Here is a 25,691-nt window from a genome sequence, read left to right as displayed (position 1 = left end):
ATGTTAAATCCTGCCCCTATGAAGATGTGCATGTACTGTGGTCAATATTAGTGGAGTCAAATGCACCTTCTATGCCATCAGCAGTGTGAAAGCACTTGTGCAGAGTTCAAAGCATATAACAGATACCCTGCCATGTACATATAAGTATTTATAATGTTGATATATACTAAAGTATAAAACCATGTTTACTTCCTTTTTTTTCCGTGGGTTCTTGAGTTCCCCTGTAATTTGAGGTATGTATTAGATTATACCATCTTCTATATTTTCTGATTTTTATAGAAGTTTCCATTTGGTTATAAATCTGAAAAGAAGAAAATATATATATATATATATATATATATATATATATATATATGTATATATTGGGCATAGTTATATATGCTTGAAACTTAATTTAGCAAAGCAAAGAAGAGCTTGGACATAGAGTTAATGGGTTCCTTGTTCGATATGGGTTACTCGATTTGTTGCTTTGTCAATTTTTAGCAGTTGAAGTGGCAGTTTTGTCTTTCTATTTTTTATTTGCTCCTGCATTTAGTATATTTCTTGAAGATAGGAAACAGAGAGAGAGGTATAAACTAGTCGGAAATTGACTTGTGATTGCTAAAGAATAGATAGGACAACCTACATGATTTTCATATCTCGCATATAAGTTTTCTAAGAAAAAGTACAAATCTTTAAAAAAAACAATTTATTTTTTTATCAACAAAGAACTTTAAGCAATCCTTAATAATAGGGCAACTTGACTTTGATTGTCCAGAAGCGATGAAATACTATGATATGTATACTTCTTAGTTATAAATGAGAGATTAATGGGCAACACTATCGAAATAAACAAATATGCACATCCACTTTCTTTTCTTTTCTCTCTTTCTAACTAACCATATGTATATATATATATATATATATATTCACGTGTATACGTGTACAGACACGTATTCATGGCTGTATATATGTTTTTAAACCTAAACAGGCAAAAAATAAAAAAAATAAAGGAGTTGACAGCCCAGCTATCGTCTGATAAAATTCTTTTGATTGGTGTCCTGTGTTTCCGACCTTTTTTTAAGAAGCCAATTTAGTACAAAAAAGCAGGTAATCGTATATACTAAATTTCTGATAATTAGCACACAAAAAGAAAAGCTTAATGCTTTGTAGAAGCCACATATTTCAGCCTTGATTTCGAGGAATTAGATTTCAATCTAAAAATAAAAAGTAAAATAACGGTGAGGAATACAACAGGAGGTCAAGCGTACGCATATTCAGATAAGAAAACCCACTATTTTAGCACTGCTGACTGAACACTGAACTCGAAAGCATAGGCCACAAGGTTAGTTAAAATGGTATGGACCGGGTTTTTTAAGTCACTATTATGTTGTGGAAATGCAGTAATTTCAAGTTTTCGGCCTTCTCAGTTGATTTTTTGATAACCGATACAACTCTTGAGTGAGGGGAAAACTGAGCTGCTTCTGCATGAAATTTATATTGAGGCAACTACTGATATGCAGATGAATAATGTAACTTTCGGAAAATATGGTTCCCAGGTAACCCAAACTGAGGCCCTGAGGTTCATAAAGATATGTTAAAATGTTACTTTTTGTTCCTAATTAATAGGATGAGTAAAATTACATGAAAGCCCGGCTATTGGAATGTAGGGCATCAATGATATCGGGAAAGAAAAATTCTAAAATTTATTTGAGCATACGCTTGATTTGAGAGTCACCATCATAAGCATAACGCCTGTTTTAATGCAACCAGACAACCTGCACGGAAAGCATTTGCTTTCAGTAACAGCTATATATATGTTACAAAACAATAGCTTTTTCATGATGTAAGATCTTATTTGACTGCATATTTTACAGATAAAACCTACGAAAATGAAGTAAAAAGAGGAACAAAACTTAAAATTCAAGGGCTCAGACGGTTAGACCACCAACTCCTGAGAACATTGAGTGCCAAGTGAGATTCAGATAACAATCTGCATTGTGCCCTCATAGATTGAAATTTGAAATCTATATGTTTCCCTACATTTGTTACCAAGCATGTATGAATTTAGGCGAACGAAGAAGCAACCCAGGAGACATGGGAGCTTGCTGCTTCAGCCTCATAGGAGGGAGACCGCCTTCTGTACATCCAATAGTTGGACATACACCCACATTATTTTTGAGCCATGACTCTCAACATACAAATGGGATTTACATATTTAGGCTTCTGGACATTTCAGTCAACAGAAATTACAGCGCTAGGAGCGCAGATGTTTGCATCATACATGCACCAGCATATCCATATACTTCATTCAAACACTTAAAACAGAGGAAAGGTAATAAAGATAACAACATTTACCTCACAAAATGGATATTTTAGAATTATAAAGCAGATGAAGAGCAGTGCTCAGTTGCTCTCAGCAACCAATCTTTAAAGTAGTCCTGGCAATCTACCTCAGCAGGGGAGAGGGCACCAAGGGGAGTGACAGTAATCTGAAAGCAAATCATTAGCTATGATACTCATGCTCCTATATTAAGAAAGTTTAACCGCTTAAGTAAAGGCAATGATACCCACATATCCTTCTTTGACATATTGGTAATCTGTACCCTCATCCATAAATGCAGCCAATAACTACAAAATGAAGAATGTAGTCCTTTTTAACATTTAAAAAATGATGCAGTCAATACTCGAGATTTAAGCAAAAGATAATGATAAAATTTTCTTAACATTAGGACTTTATGAAAAGCATGATAACATATTAAGTGAGAATAAATGTGAACAAGATATAGCATCAAAGCAGAAACAAGGAAAGAAAAAGAATTAAGAAAGTGTATAACAATGGAATATAATTCAGAAAGATTAAGCGATAAAAGAACCCACTTCTCTTTTGAACAACAGATTTTCTGCAGATATCACTGGTGTTTCAATTTCAGTAGATGCTGGAGAATTTGTGTCCATTGTCATTGTGGATAACATTTTGCCTCCTTGCTTGTCAGAAGTAACTTGCCGCCACCCCATTTGGAAGATACTTTTACCCTGCTTAGTCAGCTTATATCCCTATTAGCGCACACAAGACCGCCAAAAATCAACATTAATAATCACATCCCCAAAGTAGGACATAATTGAATGGTTCTTATCTCTTTAATAAAACTATAAAATGTTATCGTAAAAGAAACAAATGAATTAAACTGGTTGTTTTATAAATTTTATCATTAAAACAGGTAGATCCTTTGAAAAAAAATGGTTGTTAAAATTAAAACTATGTACACAATGAAATACAAGCTAAGCAGACATTTTGATATGCTACTTATAGGTACCTTATGATTAGCAACATTTACTGGCAGATCTATATTCAGAAAACATCTTTGAGGATATGATTGGTTCTTGATATCCACTAGGATTGCATTGATGATAGGCAAGCAAGCTTCAGCAGACAGTTTGTAGTCTTCATTGCAACTTACGCCTCCAACCCTGTATGGCCAGTTCAGAATATATAGAGATTGATATAGATAAAGGGATGTCTAAAAAGTGACAAATGATATTAAAGCAACAATGGGGAAAAACGAAGTGAACCCATCAATTGCAATAGAAGAGAAAAACTGTTGCCGTATTTGATTTTGACCCTAAAACAAACTTCTAATGAATCCATCACTTTAAATACATACCAATCATATGATATAGAGACTGAAGGCACACCATTGAAGAATGCCTCCCGAGCACCAGCAACTGTGCCAGAGTAAACACTACATTTGAATAAAGGACCCCAATTAGTAATTTTCATAATTAATTAAGCAACTACAATGACTACAAGAGAAACGTAGAGAGGCTTTCATAAGATAAACATTACGAACATGTGATATCCGCAGTTGCTACCCATGTTTATGCCACTGAGTACCTGCATGAATTTGTAGATATCACATTAGCAACTAGCAAAACCTCATCACCAGTGGACATGAGGCCCTAATTGCATAAAAGTAGCAAGAATCTAAATCAAACATCAAACATCAAACATTTGCCATGTCATTAAAAATACTCAGCCATCTTTTTTCTGGGATCTCTAAAATCATTAAAACAACAACAAAAGAGAACCATCCCTTATAGTCCCTCAATCAAATTGAGAAAGGTCGTCAAGATGAAGCACGTTATGGGAGAAATCAATTAGTGCTGTTCCTAGTAATATGATCAGTGGCACTTCCATAACCAGACATGAGAGCCAGATATTTACCAGATCAGGTACTGTAGGAAATAGCGCTTTGGAGACCCCCAAAGAAGCACTATCTGCCGGAGTTCCTGAAAATTTTATGAATAACCCAAAAAAAAAAAAAAAAAAAATTGATTTTTCACAATTCAAAGTTAAACCGCAAAAGGGTTTTTAGAAACTCGGATCAATTTGCGAGAATCCGACCCTTTTCAAGTGGAAATACTATAACAAGAAAAAAGAAAATATATTTCCACCATGGACACTAAAACTTAATAAGGAATACAAGAAGTTTTAATAAGAAGTAACAAAACAGAGGATGCCACGAACCAGCAACTGCAAATGCTGTTGCTCCATCAATTTGAACTTGCTTTACAGCTAGAGGATGACGCCAAGTGATACTATGACTAACAGCTGACTTTTCCCTGCAAATCATCCAATGCTTTCTGCATCAGTATATTCTTTTTTTCCCCTCTTTTTACTTCAATTTATTAAACATGCATAAATTTGCAGTGTGAGAGAGAGAGAAAGCAATAAAAGTATATAACATTCAACAAAATTAGCTTCTTTGGCAGTTCCCAGAATTTTTACTTCTCAAACTAAAACAAGCTCAATGCCACATTTCTATTTGTAACCATATGAAATTATCAACCAACTATAACAATTTCGCCACAATAATATATATATATATATATATATATATAATTAAAATTATAAAAAACTCCCTCAAAGCTCCGTATAAAGTACTTATTGGCAAGCATTTCAAATATAAAACCGCTGAAAAACCATCATATTTTCCAACTGGCTGATCATATTCATACAAAAACACCGCAGAAAAATCGAAGTTAAAATTATGATCAAGCTCAAAATCAAATACAAAAACTTGATCGAGCTCGTGAAAAAGTAAGAGGTAGAGCTCGAAAGTGAGTTTTTTTTACATACGAGTCAGGCGCACAGACTAGAACATTGTAACGACCGGTGGAGACGAGGACTTGAACCAGTGCTCGGAGACCCGGCGCGTCGATCCCGTCGTCGTTGGTCACCATCAGCGTTGGCCTATCGCAGGAGCAAACGCTACAATTTTCCATTTTTATCCTCGGAGTTTGAGAAGCAGCGACAGAGAATGATATTGTTTTTTGGGTACAATCCACGCAGCCGAATTATGTAGCCACATATATATATATATATATATATAATATATACACACCACGTCAAAGGGCTGGGAACCAATAAGGGCGTTTTGCGTACGCAAACCAAGTTAATGTTGGTTACTTTATTATATCCTTTTTCTCGGGTCGGACTTCGGATTGGAGGAATATCCGTCGGTCGTGTCAAGATTCCATTGGTGGTATTCTTTTTTATTTTATTATTATTATTATTATTTTTTAAAAAATTATTTAAATTACAAATTATTTTTTGGTATGATTCAAATTTATATTTTTATTTACATAAATAAAAATATTTAACTATTAAAACTAATCCATGTTATCATACTTTTTTATTTATTTATTTTGTTTAAATTCTTAATTAATTTAAACTTTAATGGAATGTGATATTTTTATTGCCTTTTAAAGTGGAACTTCATTTTCTTTTTCACATTCTTTTTTGGCACCATATTCAACACTTTTTATAATTTCATTTGGGCAATGACCATTCCACCAAAATTGACCATTGAGCTTCATATATTGTGTTTAAATCCACATGCTCTTTTATTATTGAACCCCCTTTTTAAATTTCTTTGTCAATGTTATAACCATGTGGATTCCCTTTTTCAAAATTGGCATCTAAATAAAGGCCTTTTTTATTTTTATTTTCTGATGGGTTTGTCTTGTGGGGCATGTGAGGGAATGAATAAGTACTACGAATATTAGAATCAACTTGTGAGATTCGATGGAATGGAAAACCAAGTTGTTCTGAATTATTATTACATGGTGTACTATGAAAGGAAGATGAAATTAACTATTTGGTGTTTTGTTTCTAAACTACTTCCTTTGGCTTTAAAATGAATTTTCACTTTATTGTATTATGAATATATGCAAAGCAAAGAAAAAGGAAATTGTTATATTCTCCCATACTTTTCTATTTGTGATTCTTGGTTCTTGGTTCATTATTCACGAACTATTTTTATCTATTGTAATTCTAATTATGAAATTGGAAAGAATTAAATCAGATCATTTTTTAAAATTTTTTTTTTAATAAGGTCTAACTCTTGAACTTATTATTGTACTTTTTTTGCCCAAAAAAGAATTATTGTACTTGTTAAGTTTAATTTATGCATATAATATGAGATTTTGTGTTTGAATAATTTCAATAAAATTAAAATCCTCCAAAACTAAGAAGTTGGGAAACCAAATGTATATCTTTCACGATTACAGGAATGTAGATCCTATGATTAGATCCCTAACCTAAGACAAGATTTACCATATTTGCTATTTTTTCACTCTGTCTTCACAAGATTTTCTATTTACTACTTTTGTTTTTCCATTTTTTTTAATAAATAATAAAGCTTTTTTTTTTTTTTCCTTTTTCTTTTCCCTCATATATTCTAGACTGCCAGTCCCAACATAGAAAAACAGATGAACATGCATAGAAAAACACATGAACATGACTATGATTCTATCCTTGTTGCAGCCGCTGTAGGATAAATATGACTATGATTCTATCCTTGTTGCAGCCGGTTTAGGATAACAAAATATAATCGGATACATGAATAACCAAACACAAACCAATCAAGCTCGGCCTAATTTCCTGAACCTCCTTCCATCCCCTGCCGGCAAATGAGCCTTCGACCCACATTTCACTACCTTCCAATCTCATTTACTAATTTTAGGATCATAAATCAGCCAACGAGTATGAAACAGTAGATAATAAAACAATTATATTATTTTTTTATTACAACATAGAAAAGAGGATATATATATATATTATAGTTTGAAATTTGGATTTGTAAGTGTACTCCCATTAATTTTAAAAGTAGATTAAACCTAACTGTACAACAACTGCATTAACATTGCTAATAAATATTAGATGTTTTAAATTATAAATGCATCAGTAAATATTTAATTTAAAGACTTGTTAATGCTTTTTTTTTTTTTTTATGCATAATATACCTTTCCATAGCTTCAATGGCTGTCAAATGGTGGTTGACGTCAATATTAGTTCAATAAAACAAAAAAGCATAAAGAAACATAAAAAAGCAAAAATGCCTACTTTTAGATAAGCTTGCACTCATAAGTCATATGTAAATAAATTTCACCCAAAAAAAAAAAAGGTCATATACAAATAAACTATTAAAGCTCCAAAAAAATTATATTTTGTCAAATGTCCATTTCAAAACCTATCCACGACCCATATATCTTGCTTTTCCTCTGATTAAAAATAAAAATAAAAAATAAAACACTCGTAATTAAATCTCTTATGAAGTTACTGAAGATAACCGGTTTCAGATGCCAATCTGTTCGTACTTCGTACAGAACAACGAAAAGTAACCAAAACATATTCATCCTCAAATCTTACAACTCATTGTTAGATTTTTGCCCACGTGAAATTGAATAGATTCAAAGATTCTCGTTATGCCATTACCACTGATCATATTTTAAAGATCACATATAATCATGATAACAAGAAAAGTGATCTTTAGAAAAATAATAAAAATCTAGCAAAGTGATCTTTAACCTGTACCATACATGATACGACACATAGAAGGCTTTTATTGAATCCAAATCCGAATCCCAAAACATAAAATTCATTTGAAAGGGATTGATAGAAATAGGTTATAATTGTTTAAGCCCAAAATTTTGGTTCCCAAACGGGCCCTTTTTTCTCAACGGGACGTATTCAATCTAACACGTTATGACCCAATTGAGTTCTTCTGAGTTTCAATAGGGTCACCCAAAAAAAAAAAAAAAAAAAAAAAAGTTTTAACAGATGTCGGTTTCAAAAAATAAATAATAAAAGCTTTAATGGATGTCGAGTATTGATTTGTTCATAATATCTTAGTGTTTTTTTTTCTTTTTCTTTTTTTACATCCCCAACACACCAAAAAAAAAAAAAAAACATAAAATTTGTTTTATCTTGGTCATTAACCCAAATTCTTCAGTCAAATTTGTTTATTTGAGTTTGATAGTTCCTAGGTGAAGGTTTTGTCACTAACCCTGAAACGAGTTTTCTCAAGCATGATACATGACACATGTCATCGTCAGGAAGCGTGCTTGTAACATGCATCCTATAAATACTCTTTTTTTACATTTGTTATCATCATAATGTAATGTTCTTATCACATTTTGGGTGTAATATATATATATATATATATTACTCTCTCTATATATAGTAAGATTTGGACAACAGGACAAGCCCTTGGATTAAAAATAGAAAAAAGGTTAAAATAGTTGTTGCACATGATCATAACTTTTTTTGCGTGTATTTGTTTTGTTTAATTAGATTAATAGGTCTCCAAGATGTTTGTCACCAACCTCAAAGACAATTTTAACATGTCAGGAGAGGCGTGTTGCATCCCTTTATCTTTAAAACTGGTAGCTTCACCTTTCGGCCTTCCCATCCCATCTAGATGCATGCACCGTCCTTCCTTCATTCATTCATATTTTCTATCTCTAAAAAAGACTTTTCATGAATTATATGTAATTGAAAATAATATATCTCATTAATTTGATATAATTAGGCATTAGGAGTCCAATAAAAATCACACCATTGAAAATAACCATATACACATTTATACATAATTTTCTGTTGGGAATATATTTTCAAACATAAATAGGTGGCAACGTATATATTGACATCAATGCTAAATGTTACATTTATTATTCATTTAAAATTAGATTTTTAATTGAAAAAATAATTAAGCATTCAACATAAAATAGAAACTATGCTCTAAAAATAAAAACTAATATTATACATACAGATACATACATTATATATGTATATATATATATATAGATTTGCTTTGCTTCATAAACAAATTGGACAGCTTACAAGACTGCCACTAAGCAAATAAACCGCGTAATCTCAGGTGGTCCATCAAAAAATCTGGAATAGAGGTGTCTAGATATTATGGGGACCAGGCCTGTTCCTCTCCAATGGTGGAAGCACATCAATTACATGATTGGCTAAGAAAATATGATATAAACATTTAAGTTTATGGGTATCTCAATTTATACTATATTTGTCTTGATCCTCAGAAATATATAAAACTATATATCTATTTACCGTATAGAGATTTATATATAGGTAGTCCTTATCCATTAATGTCTGCAAAAATGCAAGTCAGCTGCATAGAATATTAATATAATCCATGTCTCTCACCCAAAATGAAACAACTACCATGGAAACTCAACTGCAGAATAGACTGTACTGGTTTCCTGACCTGATCAATGATTCTTAGGTGGCAGGCACAAAGGGTTTGTTGGTATCCAAAATGGAAGGGCTTTCGTGTGTGTGTGTGTGTGGACTAGCGTAACAAAACATGTCCAATAATGAGATTAAAACCAACACTGTAGGGGAAAAAAACAAAAGGGAACAGTATCTATCAAAAATTTTGTTGACAAAATCATCATGTCAAAAAGCGCAGCAGATTTTATTATTTAAAGACCAATATACTGGACACTTCCATGGAATTACAGTTGGATTGCACAAAATGAATTTGATGATAAGCTAATAGCTATCCAAAATCGGATTTTGTGTCCAAAAATATGATCCCTTTGAGCTTTTTCTTTCTTTTATTTATTTTTTTTTAATTCCTCCTTTTTTTAACAAATTTGAATTTCTAAACACATTAGCTTTCTAACATGAAGATTGAAAATAAATTAATGAATTATAGATAAAATGAGAGTTTAGTGCTAAAACATATATAAACAATTCGCATTTGATTTATTTCTTTGTCGTGCTAGAAGTTCCACGTATAAAGTAAATAAAAAGTATTTCTCGTGCCAGAAAAACCATTCTGGTTGAAGTTAGGCAGAGGCATTCCGAGACCCTTTATGGTTGAAACAAATAAATACAGATTGACACAGAGATAAAACAGTCAGTTATATTTCTCTTTATTGTATTTCTCTTTCTTGTTTTCTTTTTTTTCTTTTCCATAATTAAGAAACCAGACCCTCCACATAGAATGCGATACACATAGTCATGACTACTCATGGAGAGGCCTAACCTGGCTTTAATTGATACCCTGAATATTGGGTGGGCATGCAATTCCCATTTGTCTCTTTGCCTTAAAAGAGTATAGTGTCTTGTTTGGTAAGACTGGCATTTCATGTAATTTGTTCATGTTCAAAGGCGTTTATTTTAAAACCAGGTTGATGCACCTAATAAATAAGGATTTAGGGTGTGGGACCCCAAAATGCTTTCACAATAGAGTTGTATGCATAGAGGTACCATAGTCCAAGTAAAGCGAAACCCGACTCATCACAACCCCCAAAAAAGAAAAAAAGAAAAAGAAAAAAAAGGGCGATAAACCAAAAAACCTGACTCACAAACCAACTTACCAGCGGCCAAACATTCCATAATTAGTGTTTGTTAGAGTTTCAAATTCATATAAAGGATTTGGACTAATAAAAACTATAAAAGACACTCTTGAAAAACAATTGTTGTTTAATGCTTGTCAAAGAATAGTTATTTGTCTCTGGGTAGAACAAGGATGTGGACCTCTGAAAGACTTGAACAACTTTCTAAGCTCAAATCTCAATTAATTTACACACTCGGACAATGATGTTGTAATCTTCTTTATTGTCTAGAAATTAAGTTCCCAAGAGACCTCTAAACCTAAAAACCCAAGTTCCTAAAAGGACACTTTTAATAATTTAATCTTCTGATTTTTCAAATCTTTTTCAGGAAAAAGGAGGAAGAGTTCCGAGAAAATTATTGGGAAAATAACGCAGAGGAAAGGAAAACACTAAAACAGTAAAATACCATTAACTGAAATGAGCCTACCACTATAAAGGTTAAAAGATAAAAAGCTGTTTCCAATGAGGTGGTCTGTGGTCCTAAGAAGAGAAGGCTATGAAATTTATGCAGGTTGTGTCGTCCTCAGTTCTTGATGCTCATGAGCAGTACTAGAACCGCCCACAGTTTTTTCTAAATAGAAAGTTTCTCATAAGATTTTCGTGATGGGAAAATTTTTATTTTTACGAAAAATTAGATAAAATCCCAAATTTCCCATTTCTGCAAACCACACAAAAATATGAAATTTTTGGTATTTATTATGTATGAAAAATATTAGTCAGCAACGTTAGCTGGTCCATGTCTTTTGCAAGCTGTTGAAGAGGAGGGTCTATGGACAGAGAGAGAGAGAGACTTGTGGTTGGTTGAACAGCTCGTGATGAGATAGCAAGAGGAAAGAGTGAAAAAGAAATGGGGCTTTGTCAGGTTCTGTCTGAGGGTTGTGGTGGGGCATAGTCCTAAGAGCGTCAAAAAACCTACCCTTTTAACATTGTGAAATCTTTGCCTCGTTGTCTCTGAGTCGTTGGCAAATTAAGTTTTGTCCGCTTGATGGACTCTCCGAGGCTCTCTCACTCTCTGTTTTCCTTCTAAAACGAAAAAACCACAAACAGTTTTTTTTCTTTTGGTTTCCTTTTTTGTTTTTGTTTGTTTTTATTTTTATTTTCTGTTAAACATTGATTGAGTAAAATCTTTCTTCTCCTATGTGACAAAAGAAAGAAACAGGAAACAATTTTATGGGTGACAATTTAAAGTTTTTAGCATTGAGAAAATAGCTAAAACATAGAAAAAAGATATGGATACAGGTACAGTTGTTGAACAAGGTTGCTCTGAGTTTGTTGAAGTTGATCCTACCGGAAGATATGGAAGAGTAAACGCTCAAATTCTTGCTTCCTTTCTTTATTTTTTCTACCTATTTGGTTTTTTATATTTGTATAGATTTACTAGACTCGTTTTTGAGTTCCATTTTTCTCTTCTTTTTTTTTTTTATTTTTTGGCAGTACAATGAGATTCTTGGTAAAGGGGCTTCAAAGACAGTGTATGGACACTCTTTTCTCCTACTTTTCTGTGTCCTTTTTACAAAATTTATGAAACTGTAATACCATTTTGGGGTTGGGTTTCCATTAAAGTTGTATTTTTTTTTTATTCATTGCCATGTAATTTGAATGTTTGCAGCTACAAAGCCTTTGATGAGTATGAAGGGATTGAAGTAGCTTGGAACCAAGTGAAACTTTATGACTTCCTGCAAAATCCTGAAGACCTTGAGAGGCTTTACTGTGAAATCCATCTCCTCAAGACCTTGAAACACAGAAATATCATGAAATTCTATACTTCTTGGGTTGATGTTGCTAACAGGAACATAAACTTTGTTACTGAGATGTTTACCTCTGGTACTTTGAGACAGTAAGTTCCACCAAACTTCTTTTTTGTTTCTTTTTTTTTTTTTTTCGGTTATTGTTAATTTTGTAATGTGGGTATGATCTTATTTTCCTTTCTATTGGGTAGGTATAGGTTAAAACACAGGAGAGTTAATATTAGAGCAGTGAAGCATTGGTGCAGGCAGATTTTGAGTGGACTTCTCTATCTCCATAGCCATGACCCTCCTGTGATTCACAGAGATCTCAAGTGTGACAATATTTTTATCAATGGGAACCAAGGGGAAGTCAAAATTGGTGATCTTGGCCTCGCTGCTATCCTTCGTAAATCCCACGCTGCTCGTTGTGTTGGTAAGTTTCTCAATTTGCCTGAAGTCCTATCTATTTAGATTATCAAAATTTTTCGTTGCAAATACAAGTAAATATTTAAGCTGTCATAGTTTTCAGTTTTTGTTTTCTTTACAAAACATGTAATTGAAATCAATACAAGCCTGAGTTTAATTAGGAACATGAGGTTGTATTATATGATATTTGGGTGATTTTTATCTTTTTCATTTTGTTTTTCATCCTCTTCAGGAACACCAGAATTCATGGCTCCAGAGGTTTATGAGGAGGAATACAATGAATTGGTAGATATATATTCTTTTGGGATGTGTATCTTGGAGATGGTTACTTTTGAATATCCATATAGTGAATGCACTCACCCTGCTCAGATTTACAAGAAAGTCATCTCCGTAAGAACTTAAAATCTCATTTTCACTTTTCCAAGTTATTTTTTTTTTCCTCATCAGTTCATTTACATATTGTGTCTTTTCATATAGGGGAAAAAACCAGAATCTCTATACAAAGTAGAAGATCCAGAGGTGAGACAGTTTGTTGAGAAATGCTTAGCAACCGTGTCTCGTAGGCTACCTGCTTGGCAGCTTTTGCAAGACCCTTTTCTCCAGATCGATGATTATGGATACGATTTAAGGCCAATAGATTATCAAAGAGATTTTGATGAAATAGGCCCTCACCTAAGACAACCTCAATACGGAATTCATCACACTAACAGATCTTTGATCAATGGTTACTCCAATTATCTCGGTTATGAACATGAAACTGACTTGGGTTGCCATACCGTTGAGTATGAAGGGAGCGAAATCGATCTCTTTACCTGTCAAGAGGATGAGCATTTGGGAGATGTTGATATCACAATAAAAGGTCGACGAAAAGAGGATAATGGCATCTTTTTGAGGCTCAGAATTGCAGATAAAGAAGGTCGGGCTCTCAGTCATATTATTTTTAAGTACTTTATATGTCATATGTTTTTTTCTGTTTTTTGCTGAAATATAAACTAAAGTCTGGAACAAAATTATTCTTCAACGCAGGCCGGATAAGGAATATATACTTTCCATTTGATATTGGGACTGACACGGCATTGAGCGTTGCCACTGAGATGGTTGATGAGCTAGATATCACAGACCAAGATGTGACCAAAATAGCAGAAATGATAGATGGTGAAATTGCTTCCTTGGTACCGGAATGGAAAAGGGGTTTGGCCACAGAGGAAAATCCTCATTGTTCAAAGCAAAGTTTCTGTCATAATTGTGCTTCAAATGGTTCCCTTTTGGATTATGTATCATCAGAGTGCCCAAGTGCCAAGAATCTGCAAGTTCTTCAATGTTCTAAACATGGATGTGCAGCCATCCATGGCCGGTTTGAAGAGATAACATACCAAGTTGAAGGTTCAGAAGAATGTTCAACAGAGTGTGCACCAAAACCATCAAGCCAATCTGATCGCATCCGTTATACAGATATCTGGGCTCAGCGAGACGGAGCAGAATTAAGTACACAGGAGTCAAGAGATATCTTTTGCGATGAAGCACATGAACCATTGGACATAGCAAACTTTCATGAAGAAGAGAAAATCATAACAATGGACGATGAAAGAGAATCCAATGCCAGAAATTCTTCGGCTTCAGCTCCTTTTGATGAGTATGATGAGAATGACATTAGGCAAGAACTAAGATGGCTCAAAGCTAAGTATCAAATGCAGTTGAGGGAGCTTAAGGACCAACAGTTAAGGGCTAAAAGTAAACCGTCAAGTTTAACTATGTGTTCTGATAACTCGGAAAGCAAGGAGGCCAATGCAGCATCAATCTCAATAATCTCATCCCCACTGCGTAAAGTAAACAAAAGGCCTCCCCTGAAATCTTCCTGCTCAAGGCATTTCACTTCACCTTCTCCTGCTGATGCTGAGAATAAATGTGCAAATTTTGGAAACCAAAATGCCAAAGGTTTCGAGGCAATGAATGGGCCTTATAGCCCTGAGCAAATGTTCACTGCAAAGAGTTTCTACACAGGAGCTTTGCTTCCACAGTCTCTTCATAGGGCAACTTCTCTTCCAGTTGATCCTATAGATGTTTAAGACCTTTGAGAAAATCTCTTAGATTCTCAGACCATATTTCTTTCCATAAGAAGCAAAGGTGTGTAGCTTTTCGGGTTTGTTGGTTTTGGAAAAGTAAAACCCACATGTAAATTATCCACTAACATAAAGTGAACAAAATTTCCTCAATACTTTATGTCGCATCTCTCAATATAAGGAAAGATTTTGTTATGATTCTCTTATTCCTTTGAAAACTGAGTCCAATATGCTACTTATGGTTTGGATAATCTTTGTCTCTATACCTGTAATTGTTGCATTGTTGCATATGGGTGGCCAAAAAGGAGCTGAAAAGTTTGAAAAGCAAGCTATAGTTTTCCAAATTGAATGCTTTGTGTAGAAGCACTTACCAAACCTTAATAGAAGCACGCCACTTTTTTGTAATGAGAAATCTCTTTCATCCGTAGTTTCTCTGGGTCCCAATACTGATATGCTTCAATGGCTCCAAACAACTAATCTTTACAACTCAATGCAAAATCTTTACCACCTGTTATATGATCAATGGACCAGCAAAGTGAGTGATACAGTCAATTCTCTTTCATTAGTAATCCACTTTTATCTTTTTTTTATCTGACATTACTGTCAATTTCTGAACTCTGAAGCGCCACTTCAACATGAGTATAGGGGATTGTTCATTTGAAGAGAAAATAATGGGACGGTGCATTTCTCTGGTGAGTTCCAATGGCACATTATTGTATCATGGACCGAACCTGATTGAAAACCCATGTATCTTTTTGCGTGCCCAACTTGTCAACTTGAGCTATAAGTTGTTTAGAAAGATTTAGCGGCACAAACTACAATGTAAATTTGTAGTTCATGCGTCTCTATGTTTTTCTCCCAGAATGCAATGATTTCGTGTATGGTTTTATTTATTATTATTATTATTATTATTTTTCCTAGTGATTTCTAACAATAGTTTTGTTGTTTGAATCTTTAGTATAAATAATTAATGATCAAATCATTTCCATTGGAAGGAGATGAAATTGGGAAATGATTATCTAGCTCTAGTCTGGATTCGTTATTATATTTAAACAATATCCTATGAATTTTTTGAATGTAAATAAATAAAAAGAAAAAAGAAAAATAATATTAAATTTTAAAAATTATGTAAAATTAGTAAAATTATAATTAACTTATGTGAAAATAAAATTGGGAGGGATGTAAAAAAAAAACAAAAATCAATACATAATAGGATGTAAATAAATAAATAAGTCATGTATGATAAGATGTTGATGATAAATAATCAAAAACTAACTGAGAAACAAATTACAAATGCCGTAATCACATGCAACTTCACTAGAAGTCAAACACTCTTAATTCTCTCAAACGGCCTACATTTTTCACTCCAATCCCGATGTGGCCGTGGATTTCTACGTCCAAATACGGTTTTTTTTAATCGTTATAACATGTATATGCATTGTAATTTATATTTTGAAGGTGGTTTGGTTATTATCTACCAAAAAAAAAAATAATAATAATAATAATGGCGGATAGCAAGGCCGTGACGATTAGAACAAGAAAATTTATGACAAATAGACTTTTTATCCAGGAAGCAATTTGTGAGTTCTATTCTGTACTTTCCCATCTATGTGCCACCTTTCAATGCTTGTTGGTTGCCGAGAAAATCAACCAATATTAAAATAACAAGCAAACTTAATGTTATCTACTGAGCTTGAAACAGTTAATTGGGCTTAGGTTTTTCATTATTTATAAATCATTAAGCATATTTACTTTTTGATTGGGGTTTGGAATAGGTGATTGATGTTTTGCATCCTGGGAGGCCCAATATTTCCAAGGTATGAGTTTTGTATTTTTCTTGTTCGTTTTTTTTTTTTTTTTTTTTTTATGTCGTATTGTATTGTTTATTTTATTGATTCTATGTGTTTGGTTTTCTTTTTTATTTATTTATTTTTAATGCAGGCTGGTCGAAATGAGAAATTGGTGAGGACGCATGAAGTAAAATACCCAAATTCAATATTTGTGTTCAAATTCCGGACTCATTTTGGTGGTGGAAAGTCATCTGGGTTTGGGCTTGTTTATGACTCTGTGGAGAGTGCAAAGAGATTTAAGCCCAAACGTAGAATTATCAGGGTAACATAGCTTCATCTACCTTGCTACTTTTATTGGTAACCTAAAAAACGAAAAAAGTTTCGAAATTCTTTGAATTTGGTAAGCAGCTATCATAGATGACCTTTTTTCTTTTTCTTTTTTTTCTTCTTTTTTTTTTTTAATAAAATACCAGAGATGAGGGATTCAAACTCAAGAAAATTATCTAAAGAAAATCATGTTTAATATTATTTTTAACTAGCTATAGTTGCTTTACTTTTGATATTAGAAAAAGAAGTTTACTTTTCTAATAGCGGAAACACATTACTATTTTTGAGTGAATATTTTTCCTGCTTTTGCAACATTGCCATGGCAGAATGCATTAGCTACCAAGATGGACAAATCAAGGAAGCAATTAAAAGAAAGGAAAAACAGGGCCAAGAAGGTTCGAGGTGTAAAGAAGGTAATCTAATGAAAAATCCTTCAGCTAGCTTCTTTTTTTTTTTTTTTTTTTTGGGGGGGGTCCCTCTTTCTCTTATTCCTAATATTCTTCTAATTCGTGTTCCTATTACATTTGGACAGACTAGGGCAAGTGAATCTGCCAAGGCAAGAGGAAGTGAGATTATTCAAGAATGTAGAACCAATCTCAGCTTGTTCCTTCAGCAACTTTTTTTTTTTTTTTTTTTTGGGGTCCTTGGTAAATTTTTGTAGCTATTGAAGCTGAGATTTTAAATTTTGAGGAATAATTTGTGTTTGACTGTTTTTTTTAACCTTTTTATGAGGCATGGACAATTAGATAATGCTTATATATGAAATAACAGCCAGTCTAATAGAGCTGGAAGATTGGTTAATTTTACTAGTATAAGATGCTTAAGGTTGTATAAATTGACTGTAAAACTTTTTTTTTCTTTCAAATGGTGGAATGCAGAGAAAAATATACGAAAATTTTAATAATATATTAAATTTGTGTATCAAAATTGGTTAATCAAATATATAAATAGAATTTAAATTGAAAAAAAAAAGAATAATCAGAGTAAAAGATTAATTCTATAACTCTAATATTTTTGAAATAAAATTATAATTGCTATTCTATATTTAAGCAAGGACCATATTATTGAATGAATTTCCAACTCTTCTGAGCTGATGATAAACCAAATCATTGCTATGCCAGGTGGTCCATGACTTTCTCAAAATAAGTCCTAATAAAAAAGATCCACGGAAAAAACCAAAAAAAAAAAAAAAAAAAAGATATAACGCGAAATAAGGTTAATTACTTCCCACGACACATCAAACTATTTTCTTACAAACCTTAAAAGTAACAAAAATTCTTCAAGCAAAGTACATTCTAGACAGCATGTTATTATTATTATTATTTTTTGTGTGGTTTAAAATAATAATAAAATGAGAATAGTCAAGCTCATTCAACTACAAATCTTAATTCTATTTAAAAAAAAAAAAAAAGAACCATAAAACTTAAATGTCTTATATGCACATAACATATTTATGAACGTTACAAAACAAAAAATTAACATTAAAGGGCAAAACTATAGAGTACCCTTTTTTTTTTTTTTTTTTTTTTACTATTCCAACTTTTGGTAATAGGCAAAATAAAAAATACCTGGATAAAAACCAACCTAGTTATTGCCAAAACAGCTAAATAGGCTAAAGATCCTATAGGCCCAGAGCACTGCCAAAACTGAACTCATCGCGGGGAACAAGCCCATCTTTCTCCTTTTTTATTATATTTATTTATTTATTTTATTCACCCAAATCCATGCCAAGATACCAATGTCTACTCCATCTTCATCACACGCGTTCTCTTTGACGCGTGGGATCTACATTCCTCGTTACTCTTTGGCCTACGAGAATCTTTAATCCTGAAACCCCCTTACCCGTACGACCTCAAACTGTAAAAACAGCCACCAAACTTTATCATTCCACTCTACCCTTGCCACGTCAGCATTAATTTTACCAGACATGGGACCCAGATTACGTGGATCAATCTGGGTCGTTTGGGCCTAACTGTTGAGGCTCCTGGTACGAGATTTGGAGGGAAAATCCCACAAGGCAAGGGAAAAAAAAAAAAAAAATGAAAAAGAAAAAACAAAAAAGGAAAAATAGAAATTATAAAAGGCATAATGGTTTTTGTGGTTTGGTATTTACAAAGTGCCATTTCAGAAAAATTTTACAACCCAAACCCACAAATCTCTCTCCCTATTTTCTTCATTCTCTCTCTCTCTCTCTCTCTCTCTTTCTCTCTGTGTCTCTGTGGAGCCCATCGGTGTGAATTAATATTCCTAAGCCGGAAAATTGCTTTCAGGATCGGAGAGCTTCTGTAATGGTGAATTGCCGGTGACGGAAATTGCAGAGCTTCCTGGCGAGGTAAGATTTCTTGAAAATCTTCCTGAGCCGTGTGTTGCCTTAGGGGGTCCGCCTCTTTGGATTTATGTGAACTTTTAAATCTATTTTAAGCTTTTAGGATCTTTTTGCTGCAGATCTGGTTGGTTTTGGTAAAAGGAAATTTAGGGTTTTTCTGGGTGGGAATTTTCTTGTTTAAATTTATCAAATTCTGGGATGAACTTGAAGGGTGCTTTTGAAATTTAGTGGGGAGGTTATGGAAGAGGGTGTGAGATCTGGTTCTTCTTCTGGGGTCGTGGTGAAGAATAGAAATTCTTCGGGTTGCTTAATTGTGAGAAGGAAAGGAGATGTCTTGGTTGGTGGAGGACTTGGTTCTTCGAGTTCTGGGAAGGTTTACGAATCAAAAAAGGAGAAGAAAAGACAGCGCTTGGTTATGAGCGATTCAGGGTCCAGTGATGAGCTATTGATACCTCCCCGTAGAAGGGTCGGTCCTGAAACTATTCGGGTATGTAATGACTTAACTTCTTTTGAAAAGGGTACTACCATAGAGGATAACGAAATTAGTAGAAAGAGGAAAAAATATGAGCGCATTTGGCATAATGAGGATGGTATCGTTGTTAAGAATGGGTTGGATGACGGTGAAAGAAAGAGAAGTAAGTTGGATGTGTTTGAATTCAATGAGTATGATGGTTATGATGGGGAGATGATGATGCATAGGAAACGCTTTGATGATAGTGGCATTGATTATGGGGGAAGAAGGTTGTTAGGATCAATGCATGTAGCACGAAGTAGCATCGAGAGGCAATTTGAGACCGGATCAAGCAGACATGTCATTGACAATAGAAAGAATTTATATTTTGACAGAAAAAGTGGCTTGAACCGAGGAGATCATATTGATAAGAGAAGATTTGAGATCAGTAGGGATAATGGGCCCCAGCAGTCCTTACTCAGAGACAAGTTCATGGGTCATTCAGATGAATCCATTAGACTTCAAGGAAAAAATGGTGTTTTGAAGGTGATGGTCAAGAAGAAAAAGAGTGTGGGTGGATCCCTAGAAAATTATCCTTTCCACAAAGCTGAGGAAAACAGAAAGGCTTCAAGAACAGAAGATATTGCCAAGAAGAATGTTGTGATCCCTCCTTTTTACTCAGAGGCAAAGCTTTCTGAGAAGGCAGGTTCAATTGCTAGGGCAGAGAAGATCCATATGCATTCACGAAAACCATTGCCCACTAATAAAAAGAGCAAGGCCTCCAATTGGGATTCAGAGGATAGTGACACATCTTTGAATCCAGGATCAGATACTGTGGAGGTTTGTAAATCTGCAAAGCGGGTAAGTTGTGAAGGTGATGATAGTCCTTCATGTGAAAAGCTGCAACCAAATAGAACCAAGGAAGGAAAAGTTAAGCGTGGTAGTGGCACAGAGAAGCAAAAACTCCGTGAGCGGATTAGGGGAATGCTCCTGAACGCAGGCTGGAATATAGATTACAGGCCTAGAAGGAACAGAGACTACCTAGATGCGGTGTATATCAACCCTTCAGGAACTGCTTACTGGTCCATCATCAAGGCCTATGATGCACTTCAAAAGCAATTAAATGAGGAGGACGTTGAGGCCAAGCCTAGCACGGATGTTTCATCATTTACACCCATAGCTGATGATGTACTCAGTCAATTAACCAGGAAAACTAGAAAGAAAATTGAGAAGGAAATGAAAAAAAAGCAGAGAGATGCAAATGAGAATGAGAATGTAAAACATGTTGGTATCAGAAGATCCACAAGTACTAAGCATGACACTGATAGTATGGACAGTGCTAGTCATGAAGAGAAACTAAGCTCCTTCATAAAGCAGGGTGGTAAGTCATTTAAGAGTAAAATGAATGAAAATGGCTTTGCTAGTGTGAACTCGAATGGTCAGAATTCTACCCATCATTTGCGAGATACTGTTGAGAAATCGGCCTCTGGTTCCAATTCTCATCTGCTACATGGAAGAAAAAGTAGAAAACATGGAAGATGTACATTGTTGGTTCGTAACAAGGGGTCAAATTCGGAAATTGATGGCTTTGTTCCTTATACCGGAAAGCGAACACTGCTTTCCTGGCTGATTGACTCGGGAGCTGTGCAATTAAGCCAAAAGGTGCAGTATATGAATCGGCGGAGGACACGTGTAATGCTGGAGGGCTGGATTACAAGGGATGGAATTCATTGTGGCTGTTGCAGTAAAATTCTCACAATATCAAAATTTGAGATTCATGCGGGAAGCAAATTGCGCCAGCCATATCAAAATATATATTTGGAATCTGGGATTTCCCTTCTGCAGTGCCAGATAGATGCATGGAATAGACAAAAGGATTCTGAAAACATTGGTTTTCATTCTGTGGACATTGATGGTGATGATCCAAACGATGATACTTGTGGCATCTGTGGAGACGGTGGGGATTTAATCTGTTGTGATGGCTGTCCTTCAACATTTCATCAAAGCTGCTTGGGAATACAGGTATTTTGTGTCTTGATTCATTGCAAAATTTAGTATGCTATGTGATTCTCTATCTGATGCTATTTCTACATATATGCAGTATTCTTTTTCTGTTTATGCTTTGTTGGTCATTTTAGCTTTTCCTAGTTGAGAGTTGATTAAATTGAGGTTCATTTTTAAAGAAGAGGCTCTTGACAATGTGTTTTTGTTTGGACTGAAGATGTTTGTATCATGTTAAGGTTTGTTGAATGGTCTGTTAAATGCTGCTGAATGTATTTGTTGGAGAGATTCCTTTAGATATTAAGCTTGATGAAACTTGCAAGAATATGATATATTAAATTTTGTTCTCCGTGTTCTTCTTGCTGCAGATGCTTCCTCCGGGTGATTGGCATTGTCCGAATTGTACGTGCAGATTTTGTGGGATGGCTAGTGAGAATGTTTCTGAAGGGGATGACACAACTGTTTCTGCTCTACTTGATTGCAGTCTCTGTGAGAAAAAATGTATCTTCTTTTACTTACCTGGCTTTGTCAATAATTTGTCTGTTTATTTTGCTTTTTGTCCTTTCTATTTAATGCCTCAACTGAAATTTCAATTTTGGCTTTTGTAGATCATGTATTATGCGTTCAAGATTTGGATGTCAATCTTGTTGATTCCTCTAGTTTAGCCTCTTCTTTCTGTGGGAAAAAATGCAAAGAGGTATCACTTGAATCAGGTTCCCAGCACTTTTTGTCTTCGCCATGTTTTTTAGTACTTAATCATTCTCTGGTCAATTGAGATTCTTTGAGTAGCATAGGATGAGGGGACCATTAGTATAGTGTTCTGTGCTGGGCTTATAGTTCGGTGCTCGATAGTTGTACTTCATCTCATCCCCCAAGTGTAATTTAGTTAATGCCAACAATTAAATATGTCTATTGTCACTGGATTCACTTGATATTTTTTTATTAATTTTTTCTTTTAACTTCGAACATACTCCTATGTATTGAAACTATTTTACTTTTGTCTGCTGAGCAAATCTTTTAACATCAACTTTTCTTTCTTCTTGATCATGTTCTTCATTTTCTCAAGGCTATATATCCTTTTTTCTTCAGCTTTGATATCTCCTTTTCTTGTTGACTTCTCTGTTCTGCATCCTTTCCTGTTGATGGCCATCTTTAGTTGGATAGAAATATCAAATATTGTGTTCTGCCAAATTTGTCACTTTTTTGTGTTCTTTTTGGTATATTTTAAAATTAATCCTGTTTCTTGGATAGCTCTTTGAGCATTTGCAGAAGTGTCTAGGGGTCAAACATGATCTAGAAGCCGGATTTTCATGGTCTCTTATTCATAGAACAGATGAAGAATTAGATGCATGTCATCGAGGAGTTCCTTATAGGGTGGAATGCAATTCAAAGCTAGCTGTTGCATTGTCGGTTATGGATGAATGCTTTTTGCCAATTGTTGATAGGAGGAGTGGGATCAATTTAATTCATAATGTTCTTTACAACTGCAGGTAATGATAATGTCAAATACTTGACTAAAACATTTTTGTTTTGTCTGAAAGCTGACAAACTATGGTTTTGTATCTTCTTGATAATGCCTTTGTTATTCTACTGCTTGTTAATTAAAAGGGAGAAACCAGATAAACTAATGGTTCTCAGGTTTTATTATGCTTGTGCTTTTAGCTATTGCAAAATGTATTATGTTATTATTTCAATAGAGCTACTTGGAAAAAACTGGTGCATTTTATAGTATGTACTTTGCAAAGCTAAGCAGTGTTTCTCCTTTCCCACTTAGATGTACCTACTTTCATCTATAAACTTGATTTGCAATACCACTATCTGTATGATATATTCTGTTTCTCAGAAGCTAATTTTCTCCTTTTTATCTCTTCTCATAGATCAAACTTTAATAGACTGAACTATGGTGGATTCTACACTGTTATTTTGGAGAGAGGTGATGAAATAATTTCTGCAGCATCTATCAGGTAATTTTTGGCAAATTTGATGCCCTCTGATTGGCTACAATTATTACATTTTTCTTCATTAATCTTTTTACTGCTGGTTAGCTTTTTGCATGCATTTGATTATCATTTTAGTGTGTGTTGCATGTTGGTTTGCTATGCATTGTAAGATGCACTTGCTAGAAGATTAAGCTTTGGGTTTAGTAGTTACTTAACATGATATTTGAACTCAATTAATCCATCTGATTTTGTGTTGATATCCTGGTAATTAATTGTTTTGCACACATACTTTGTGTCTGTTTTTTGGACTCCACATGTGAGTGAAATGTTAGATGTGTTGGTTTGATGTACATGGTTCCAGATCCTATCGGCTTAAACCTTTGGGATTGATGTTTACTTAATAAATATGAATGTCTTAGTTCCTAATACTACTTTTTGAACTGCTGGTGCTGCATCTCAAATGGTGCTTTTGAGCAGATTCATTCTGTTGGTTTCATCTCCGTTGTTCATTTCATCTCTAATTAGGATGTGCTATATTGTGGCTTTCATCGATTTGTTTCTTTAGATCCTCAATTATGTATGTGGATATTGAAATTTAGTTTTATGTTATCTTCGTCTGTTTAGGTTCCATGGGACGAAGTTAGCAGAAATGCCATTTATTGGAACTCGCCATATATACCGGCGTCAAGGGATGTGCCGTCGGCTTTTATCTGCCATTGAGTCAGTAAGTTATGGAAATATCTTCCTCGGTGATTTATTAAAAATGTAAATTTTCAGATTTGGGGTTTTGTTCTCTGTGCCCAAGTTGAGTTTATTCTCTCGTATGCCATTGATTGTTGTTTTTTCTTTATGTTTTGGAGGTTCTCTGTTCCCTCAAGGTCGAGAAATTGATTATTCCTGCAATATCTGAACTGATGCATACATGGACGGTTGTTTTTGGTTTTACATCCGTTGAGGAAACACTCAAGCGAGAAATGAGGTCAATGAACATGTTGGTGTTCCCTGGTATTGACATGCTACAGAAGCTGCTAATGGTGCAAGAAAATGAGGCGAACATAAAAACCAGCACAGGTTCAAACTTATGCTGTTTTTGAGTTTTTCCCTTCATTTTGTGTCTTTATTGCTTATTCTCTCTTAGCTTCTGCATTTCTTTTGCCTGAACTTTTTTCCCTTATTAACAGATGCAAAGCAAATGGAATGCAAAGGCAAGCAAGGCATTGAGGAGGCTGATGAGGTGGCAATAAAATCAGATGTGGGAACCTCAACTGGGAATGGTTCTAATGGCTCTGATGAAGCTGATGCTGATTTGGATAATGTCAATGAGACAGCCAAGAACTGTGATGATGAAGCTGCTGATACATCCAATAATTGTGATGATGAAGCTACTGATTTGGATAATGTCAATGAGATGGCCGATAACCTTGATGATGAAGCTGCTGATTTGGATAATGTAAACAAGACAGCTGATAACTGTGATGATGAAGCTGCTGATTTGGATAATGTCAATGAAACAACTTACAGTGGATCTGCTGCTTCAACGGATTCTGGATCTGGGTCAGGGTCAGGGTCTGGATCCCAGTGTCATGATGTCTCCTTAAACGACACAGTTTTGACAAATGGTTCTTTTGATGCTTCTCCTAAACTTAAAAATACGGATAATGTCGGAGGGATTACTGGGTCCGACTCTCATTCTGAGGCCGAATGTAATGGAAGTGGAACTCCTTGTGAGAGGACTAGTCTATCTTCGTCTAGTACAAATCATGATACCCTCGAGATGGATGACAAACCACAGGACCAGCCCAACATTATTTGTGGTCTTACTCGAGAAATAAGTGACGAGGATCATTTAATTAAATAGTATATTTATAATATAAATAATATTAATCAATTTTTGTTTACAATCTATTTTTATTTAATTTTTTTGCCCTTTTTGGCTTTGAATATATTG

General features: G+C 34.2%; 3 protein-coding genes and 1 pseudogene across 6 annotated transcripts; 3 read left to right on the top strand and 1 right to left on the bottom strand.

Moving 5' to 3' along the window:
• Nucleotides 1–1,497: 1,497 nt before the first annotated feature.
• Nucleotides 1,498–5,351, bottom strand: LOC107423200 (uncharacterized). Of its 2 annotated transcripts, XM_016032728.4 has the most exons (10): nucleotides 5,120–5,350; nucleotides 4,508–4,602; nucleotides 4,205–4,269; nucleotides 3,831–3,874; nucleotides 3,645–3,722; nucleotides 3,297–3,450; nucleotides 2,860–3,036; nucleotides 2,554–2,610; nucleotides 2,338–2,471; nucleotides 1,498–1,757 (listed from the first exon to the last, which is right to left on the bottom strand). In XM_016032728.4, exons 1-9 carry the CDS (start codon nucleotides 5,263–5,265, stop codon nucleotides 2,361–2,363), a joined length of 927 nt encoding a protein of 308 aa, XP_015888214.2. In that variant the 5' UTR covers nucleotides 5,266–5,350; the 3' UTR covers nucleotides 1,498–1,757; nucleotides 2,338–2,360. The 2 variants fall into 2 exon arrangements, with proteins under 2 accessions (XP_015888214.2, XP_024931219.2); XM_025075451.3 differs by lacking the exon at nucleotides 2,554–2,610 and having other exon boundaries at nucleotides 5,120–5,351.
• Nucleotides 5,352–11,019: 5,668 nt separating this feature from the next.
• LOC107423206 (probable serine/threonine-protein kinase WNK9) lies at nucleotides 11,020–15,126 on the top strand. The gene is made up of 7 exons (XM_016032732.4): nucleotides 11,020–11,999; nucleotides 12,130–12,167; nucleotides 12,305–12,532; nucleotides 12,635–12,855; nucleotides 13,081–13,238; nucleotides 13,326–13,764; nucleotides 13,875–15,126. The coding sequence occupies exons 1-7, from the start codon at nucleotides 11,925–11,927 to the stop codon at nucleotides 14,912–14,914; spliced, it is 2,199 nt and encodes a 732-aa protein (XP_015888218.3). The 5' UTR covers nucleotides 11,020–11,924; the 3' UTR covers nucleotides 14,915–15,126.
• A 1,286-nt stretch (nucleotides 15,127–16,412) lies between these two features.
• Nucleotides 16,413–19,532, top strand: LOC107423196 (small ribosomal subunit protein eS24z-like; annotated as a pseudogene).
• LOC107423172 (increased DNA methylation 1) lies at nucleotides 19,132–25,644 on the top strand. 3 transcript variants are annotated; one of them, XM_016032698.4, is made up of 9 exons: nucleotides 19,132–19,357; nucleotides 19,471–21,824; nucleotides 22,172–22,304; nucleotides 22,412–22,500; nucleotides 23,055–23,293; nucleotides 23,681–23,767; nucleotides 24,368–24,467; nucleotides 24,604–24,814; nucleotides 24,925–25,644. In XM_016032698.4, the coding sequence occupies exons 2-9, from the start codon at nucleotides 19,590–19,592 to the stop codon at nucleotides 25,599–25,601; spliced, it is 3,771 nt and encodes a 1,256-aa protein (XP_015888184.3). In that variant the 5' UTR covers nucleotides 19,132–19,357; nucleotides 19,471–19,589; the 3' UTR covers nucleotides 25,602–25,644. The 3 variants fall into 3 exon arrangements, with proteins under 3 accessions (XP_015888184.3, XP_024931340.3, XP_015888183.3); XM_025075572.3 differs by having other exon boundaries at nucleotides 19,455–21,824; XM_016032697.4 differs by having other exon boundaries at nucleotides 19,132–21,824.
• The last annotated feature ends 47 nt before the right edge of the window (nucleotides 25,645–25,691 follow it).

Source organism: Ziziphus jujuba, chromosome 3, assembly GCF_031755915.1.
Source record: "Ziziphus jujuba cultivar Dongzao chromosome 3, ASM3175591v1".
Lineage (NCBI taxonomy): Eukaryota > Viridiplantae > Streptophyta > Magnoliopsida > Rosales > Rhamnaceae > Ziziphus > Ziziphus jujuba.
Note: the sequence above shows the minus strand (reverse complement) of the source record. Positions and strands in the feature narration are given on the sequence as shown.

Bases quoted from the DNA above. Each gene is read 5' to 3' on its own strand.
- LOC107423200 (XM_016032728.4), bottom strand. From the start codon at position 5,265: ATGGAAAATTGTAGCGTTTGCTCCTGCGATAGGCCAACGCTGATGGTG. The intron at 4,270-4,507 runs GTTCGTGGCATC...TAAAATTTTCAG, and splicing joins AACAGCATTTGCAGTTGCTG to GAACTCCGGCAGATAGTGCT. The intron at 3,451-3,644 runs GTATGTATTTAA...CTGGCCATACAG, and splicing joins GTCTCTATATCATATGATTG to GGTTGGAGGCGTAAGTTGCA.
- LOC107423206 (XM_016032732.4), top strand. From the start codon at position 11,925: ATGGATACAGGTACAGTTGTTGAACAAGGTTGCTCTGAGTTTGTTGAA. The intron at 12,000-12,129 runs GTAAACGCTCAA...ATTTTTTGGCAG, and splicing joins CTACCGGAAGATATGGAAGA to TACAATGAGATTCTTGGTAA. The intron at 12,168-12,304 runs GTATGGACACTC...GAATGTTTGCAG, and splicing joins AAAGGGGCTTCAAAGACAGT to CTACAAAGCCTTTGATGAGT.
- LOC107423172 (XM_016032698.4), top strand. From the start codon at position 19,590: ATGGAAGAGGGTGTGAGATCTGGTTCTTCTTCTGGGGTCGTGGTGAAG. The intron at 23,294-23,680 runs GTAATGATAATG...CTCTTCTCATAG, and splicing joins AATGTTCTTTACAACTGCAG to ATCAAACTTTAATAGACTGA. The intron at 24,815-24,924 runs GTTCAAACTTAT...CCTTATTAACAG, and splicing joins GAACATAAAAACCAGCACAG to ATGCAAAGCAAATGGAATGC.